Raw genomic sequence first — 7,540 nt, forward strand, 5'->3', positions numbered from 1 at the left:
CTGAGTGAGAGGAGACAACCTATATAAATTCAGGCAAAGCCAACAACTGTGTAAACTAAATGGAAGTTTTGTTGACCTAAATAATTTCAATTGAGCTGAGACTATTTTCACTTGGGCTACAGAGAAATTGCTTAAGTATAAACTCTGTGTGTGTGTGTGTGTGTGTGTGTGTGTGTGTGTGTGTGTGTGTGTGTGTGTGTGTGTGTGTGTGTGTGTAGATGGAAATAGTTGTAAGAATTAAAGCAGGTGAAAAATATTTTGAAAAGTTTAAACTTCAATGCATTTTTGTTTTATTCTTTTGTAAAAAAATAATTTTCATTTGTAAATACTGTTAGTTTCAAACTAAGATCTCAAAGAAGGAATAGGAAAATCTATAATGATTTTATTCTAGTGACACTTGCCAGATGTTAATGAACCCAATAATTTAAAACCTAACTCCTCTAGCGGTGGCTGAGAGGAATGGAAAATGTACTTGATGGAACATGAAAGTAGCAAAAGAAATGAATTCACAGACTTAATAATCATGTGGACCTCATGCTGTTGTTTAGATCTAAGTATGAGAAGAGGACCATGAATAGAGATTGTAATTTATATTTTCAGATTGTAAAATAAAACTGGATGTTCCAATCAATTAACAAAAGTTCATTTAATGCCTGGGATAATGTATACTGATATTCTTTTTTAAATTAATTCAATTAATTTATTTTTACTATAAAGGTGATGTTCAGAGAGGTTACAGTTACATAAGTCATGTAATGACTTTTTGAAAATTGTTACCTCTTCATTTCTTTCCTTCGTTTTTTTTCTCTTCTGACCCTCCTTCCCCACAAATGGTATAGTTCATTTTCAACATAGTATATAGTGAGTATCACTGCTGCATTAATTCAACTCTTTAACTCATCATTTCTGTGTCCCCCATTAATTCCCCAAATTAGATAAACTTACATACAAGACAAAAATCAAAAAAAGTGACAAAAGGGGAAGAAAAAAACCCAACAAGTAAAATAACAAAAACCTCTTACTTCCATTTTGGTAAACAACATTTTATATGATCATATGCACATAGCTTTGAGCCCTTGTGATCCTCTCCTAAGAATATCATCCTATGGTCTCACTGTGTGAATGTTTAGAGTCCTGTTTAACTTATCACGTCCAAGTACAATTTTCTGTCTCTAACTTCACTTTCCAACCTACCAAAATCCTGCAGAGTACACCAGGGAAGAAACCTTTAAAATAGGATGAAATGAACCATTATTTCTCTGAAATCAGGGCTTAACAAAAACTCATTTCTAACTATTAAACTTTTGTATAAGAGATTTTGAATTATTTCACAAATTGAATGCTTCAAGCAATTATCTAAAATATTTTATTATTCCAAGCTGATTTTAATCATGAAAAACTCTTACCTTAAAATTAAGTATTCCAGAATATGAATATCATATCCAGGTCAAAAATGTAAATATTCAGAAATAACTCTCTACAAGTGCTTAAAAAACAAACAATGCCAGATACACAAAGCCATCTAAGGGGGAATTCCTCCAACTCATACTCTGCTTTAGTACTGGGTAGATTTTTTTCAATATTATTTTACCATCATCATCATCAACAACAACAACACAAAAGGGTTTCAATTCACCATGTCAGTTTATAGTGGATCTTATTTTTAGGAGATGACTTGCTGGTAAAAATGTTGAGATAGAAACTTCTTATTCCTATTTCATTTTTCACATAAGAATTATGGGTATTACATAAATATGCTACTCAATTTATTCCGGTGTCTTCTATTAAGCAAAGTAATTGGACATGCCTAGTTTGTCCTTATGTTCAAGTGATAAGTGACTGTCTGATCTTCACACTATGATGACAGAAATGACTGCTAATGGTTTGCATCTGAGGTCCCACGGTGGCTGCCTGCCCAGCATGCTGGCTGGAATGGGCTCACCTGAGCAGAGCCTGGGGTGGGCTGTGTCTCCAGACCAAGCCAGTACTCACAGCAAGCATGCTTTCACCTGAAGCCCAAGTCCAAAGGGAGAGGAAACAGCTCTGCTGGCTTTTATTTTACTTGCTCTACACCGTCTACTTCTACACTTCAATTGCTTCCCTATACATGTTTTCAATTTCTGTTTGATTGACTATTGAAATGAGAAGAAGTTTCAGGTGAAAAGGACCTTTATTCAGAAATTGTTTTGCTAGGTCAGCAGAGCGTCTACTTTTGACAACAGCTATTTTTCATAAACACTGAAAATGTATATTTTTAGCCTTAAAGAAAAATAAAGAACACTGGTATAAAAAAAACACTGCATAAAAATCAAGCCACCATATATATATATATATATATATGAAACTGATTTAAAGCTGGGTGCAGTGGCTCATGCCTGTAGTCCCAGCTATTCAGGAGTCTGAGATCTGAGAATTGTGGTTCAAAGACAGCTTAGGTAGGAAAGTCTTGTGAGACTCTTATCTCTAATTAACTACCAAAGGGGAGAAGGCAGATTTAAATTTTGTCTATCATAAATTTCATAGCTCACAGATTCCAAAAGGTTTCACCGATACATATTCAAATATTACCCTAAAAAAGACAATAATTATAGCATTTACTTGGTTTATTTGTAAAATCTGAGTGATAAAAGATAATCATGGTGATTGGGAACCTATAGTCAAAGGTTTGTCCAAGGATGGAATTCTAACATGAACAATTCCTGATACTTATTTTCTGAGTCAAGAGCCTGAAGTTTAAAAATGCATAAATATATTTTAAAAATCTGTGAAAAAGATACTTTCCATAGACGAAATTAGAAATACAATGCTGAATGTCATATGTCCTTCCACATCCTCAAGTTATAAAAATGCTCAGAGTACGTCTCAGGTAGCAATACATACATAGACCCTGATATATTTAGAATTACATACACATGGGTTAAAACAAGTGTTTCTATTTACCTAAGATTCACACAAATATCCCCACATATTAAATATGCAGAAACAAGTGCAACAGTATTATTTAAGGCATATGCTACATCATGTTTAAGAAAATTAGTTTATGTATATCTGCCATATCTTCATATTTTGTAGTAACTTTTTAAAACTTATTTATACTTGAATATATACAAGAATACTGGATATACAAACTATTTCATAAATCTTTAGAAATAGTCCAGTTCAATACTCACATTTCAACAAATTTGGCTATATTTAGTAACAAAATGAAAAGTAAAATAAAGTAATTCCAAATTTTCATTGATCCTACAGTAAAACAATGCTGACAGCATATTGTGGTCAACAGTTAATAATGTTATGCACACATGAATGTATTATATATATATTATATATACACACACCTACACATATATACATCTACGTAAAAATTAACCCCATGTATATTAAAATAGACTACAGACTCTCAAGTAACATTGCTCTCAGTCATGTTAAAATAGCCTAGCAATGTGGAGCTCCTAAATAGTGATGAATATTAAGTCAAATTACTTAGAGAAGTAGAACAGTAGTTTAATGGAGTTGACAACGTAAATCACAACCCCTCAGTAACAAGGCATATATTGATGAGGAAATAAGGTACAAAGCAAACCATAAGAAGCAGACACTCACCTTCGGTGCCATTGGGAGTCATGGAATTACTATTTATATGAGAATTATCGAGTTTGGGCCCACTGGGGGATTCACTACTACCACTCAGACGGCTATGCGAGCTGGTTAGATCCTGCATTTCCATAGACCTAAAGACAAGAAGCCTTCCGTTTGACAGAGGGACCAAATTCATAACACCACCATTTAATGCGCTAACGACTTGACACCTCCTTTGAAACACACTCACACAAAAGTCCCATTGTATCTCTGTTCTCAGACTCAGAGCAGTTCCTCTTGCATTTTTACTACAGTCATCTTTTCATTACATGTACCATTAAAAGAGGCACTTGCCCTTCCTATCCAGACAAACATTTAACGGAGTTCTGAAAATCTCCTCTATTTCCTCTTACGTAGTAGATCAAGTCACAAGGCCTAACATTAGACAATAACATCTATTTCACTCTTCAAAGAAAAAATAGTCATTTTTTTCTTTTTATATTAAAAAAAAATCCCCAAAGGTCTTATTTTTCTAAATGAAAAGGCAAATAAGTATCAAGTCCAATAGAAATCGATCGCTCTTCTGTGGAATCTGCTTCATCTAATAAATTAACACTAGGTACTCCTTATAATTTACCACCCAATTGTAATTTAATGGGTCTCCAAACCAAATAAAACACTTGAAACCTATAGTCTAGTGACAGGGAATGAGATAGTCCTGATGCATGTGTTTACTCTGGCAAACTACTTAATTGTTCCTCTGTTTCCCTTGAAACAAATGCAGCATTAAAACATGATGATGTCGGCTCACTTGTTTGCTTTGTGGATTACATACAGCGTGCCCAATTGAAAAGGGATAAGGCCAACATACAGTGAGTCCCTGGGAGCATTAGCACTAGGAATACTTCAGCTGTCACTTAGGGAAACCAGGACAATTCTACTTCATTGCTATCATCTGCACTTTTACCATCTAAAAACAACTCAATTCCTCCTGAAAGTTCTTTTAAGACTCAGTAGTTACATTGTAAAGGTACAAAAGCCACTCACTGCTCATAAGGACAATTTCACATTTATATTTAATAGTCTTATTAATGAAGACTTATTTGAAGTCATTAAAATACACCTAAGTGTGGGTTCTGCTTTCTGACAGCTAACTTTTTAAAAATATGGTTTAAGGCCCATCACTTTATTTTAAACATTTTATTTTCCTTTAAAAAAGAGTAATAATAGGTAAGGATGGCTTCATGTTAGATGCATGAGCTTATTTGTTCCTCATCTACCAGGGCAATGTAAGGTAGTTATTTTAATTTAACACACTGCGCTTAAATTCACTGTGGACCTCAGTTTTTAAAGCAGCTTACCATGAGCCATTTTACTTCTGAAGAAAGTCTTTACTTCCTCCAATGTGAATTCAAAGCAAAAATTATTTCAACCCAATTTTCCTCTAGTTCTTATTTCACATTTACAGTTTCTCTAACACAGAAAAATATAGTCTATAATTATTTTGCAACCAAGGTTTCTATTCCTTTTCTATGTAAGTTTTTTTTTCACAAGTGCACACACATACACATACAAATTGTTAAGAAATTTCTAACCGAGGCTGTTGCTATTAATAGAAATAATTAAGAAATACTAGCCCAAAATAGATCTGGGTCACAGAAAGGTAATCTACAAATATGTTGAATACCAACAATATCCTTACCTGCAACGTGAGGAAACAGACACATCTGAACTGGTTTGAGATGTTTGCACCTGTGGTCAGGAGTAAAAAAAAAAAAAAAAATTAGAAGCTGTTGTTACAGTACTTCAGGGTCAGCTCTTAATTATACAGAGCACATGGCTGAGACCAACAATGACCGCTTTTAACCAAAAAAGAAAAAGGAGGATACTGCAGCAGTGAAAGGCATATTGTCTTTAAGTTGAGGTCTCAACTGTTGTTTCCTTCTGCAGGTCTATCCTCCTCCTCCCCTAGTGTGTGTGTTGTGTTGGGGGGCAGGGAGGGGGAGGGGAGGCAGCCAAATGACGGGATAGTGATTCATCACTAGCCTATGACAGCTGCAAACGGGATTACCCCTCCCCCAATCAACATGCAAAGCAGCCTTGCCCAGGCAGTTTGCAAAAGGTGCTTGGAAGAAGAAGAAAAAAAAATAGCTATTACCAAAATGAGTGTGTTTAGCAGTAGTTCAAGTAATAATCTCCCAGCATCCTTGGAGGATCTTTCATCTTCGGTTATCACCAGCTGAAATAGAGCTCCCGCCCACCCCTTTGACTCCTGACAGTTTCCTATCCTTATCCTGTTGATTTTCTCCCACGTTCACTCTTTGTCATTTTCACATCCACTGGAACTGCTCCTGGGCAGCTTTCAGGCAGGGCTGGACTCAGGATAAATGGCTAAGGAGTTTTCAGCACTAAAGTTACATCATAGCCCAGTGTGCCTGTGTATGGGTGCCAAGTTAAAATTCAACGAGAGCTTCTGCAGCTCTGGCCGGCAACATTGAAAAAGCAGTGACATTTATTTATTTGCCCGTTGAATTTCTCATCTTTTCGAGGAGAGAGGGGTGGGGAGAGCGAATGGTTGAACAATCAGTTCAACTAGCCAGTCAACCAGCCTGTTCAGGTCTTTTGTTTCTAGATCAATCTGTACTGGGAGAGTACACCAAACAGCTTTACTAACAGGCAGATTCTTAGAGCCCATAGTCCTGGACCTCCATCCCCAGGCTAGTGCTAGACACCCACAGGTGAAGAAGGCCAGGTGAAGCAGGCTGCTGCTGGCTCCCAAGCTCAGAGTAACGCCTAGCAGGCAGAGGAAAGCACTGTGCAGAATGTTGAAAATGGCTCAGAATTCCAAATCTTTGATGTGCATTTTCATTCAACCTGAACTGACATCAATTAGGGCTACAGAACAAAGATGGGAACTGAGGCCTCTCAAATGACATTCAACCAAACATCTTCTGTTGAGTCCTGTTATTTTTTAATTATGATTTATGAAACTAAGAAAGCCTACCTTTCTAGCTCAAATAAGGCATCATTAACATCTATGTGTCTCACTATAAAGTTATATAAAAATCTCTGGGTAAGTGTTTCTATAATATTTTTATATGATGCTTGAGTATTAAGTAGAAATTAAATGTTAATGCCTGCAAATATTTATCTGTGATAACAGGTTTCTATAATTTCTGTTAAAGTTAATGCTCTCACACAAGATTAAATGGTTTCCTTTAGAAACAGCAGCAAACTACTACCTCAAGGGGAAATTTCTTTTTCTTCTTCTTTTTCCCCTTTATTTTTATACACATGGAATAAATTATAGGTGAGAACTAACTTAGTTTTAAGAACTCTCTTGGCTTAATTATGTGAGAGAGTATGTAAAGCATACTTCCTGTTAAATGTTAAAATACATTTCCATTCTAACATTGGCTAGAAAGCAGAATCCTGAGAATATACTTTTAGTTTCATTGTGTACTTTGGGAGTTTGGCTCTAGTTACATTTGAGGCTTAACTTATCATATCTAAATTTAATAGTCAAACTTGTTAATTTAAAAATGAACATGAAAACATGAATTATTCTAACAAATTTTCTTATTGAGAAGGAAGCATCTGCACAACAGGTTTTTTTTTTTTTAAGCGTCAACCTAGTCCCCACTGTCCTTTCAAACACTCCAATTTTTGAGAGTCCATATCCACGATCTTCATTTCATTAAGTATACTTCAGATATGTTCTTTTGTGTCTCAAGGATTATTTAAACCATGTGTTGTGTGTTACTGTATTTAAAAATGACTCTTTAATCAAAATAACTTTAAAACAACTAATCCTCACTTAGGCTGGTCAGCTGAACCCACATCGTGGTCCAGGAAAAATAAATCTACTCTCAAGAATGCGAATGCAGACAACAATTAGACACAGATGTGAGCAAAATTAGTTACAGTTTACAAAATGCTACACTTCACATGCTTTTAGTTT

General features: G+C 35.3%; 1 protein-coding gene across 2 annotated transcripts in view; it reads right to left on the bottom strand.

Moving 5' to 3' along the window:
* The window catches only part of Eya1 (EYA transcriptional coactivator and phosphatase 1), a 136,656-nt gene extending 131,331 nt beyond the window's left edge, over positions 1-5,325 (bottom strand). For both annotated transcript variants that reach the window (XM_042666172.1, XM_042666164.1), the window contains exons 1-2: positions 5,282-5,325; positions 3,604-3,731 (exon numbers count right to left, since the gene is read on the bottom strand). In XM_042666172.1, the coding sequence (XP_042522106.1) occupies positions 3,604-3,727 (124 nt within the window). In that variant the 5' untranslated portion in view covers positions 3,728-3,731; positions 5,282-5,325. The remainder of the gene's footprint in view (positions 1-3,603; positions 3,732-5,281) is intronic.
* Positions 5,326-7,540: the final 2,215 nt, after the last annotated feature.

The sequence above is a fragment of the Dipodomys spectabilis genome, unplaced genomic scaffold (genome assembly GCF_019054845.1).
Source record: "Dipodomys spectabilis isolate Male_0828 unplaced genomic scaffold, ASM1905484v1 ptg000015l, whole genome shotgun sequence".
Taxonomy (NCBI): domain Eukaryota; kingdom Metazoa; phylum Chordata; class Mammalia; order Rodentia; family Heteromyidae; genus Dipodomys; species Dipodomys spectabilis.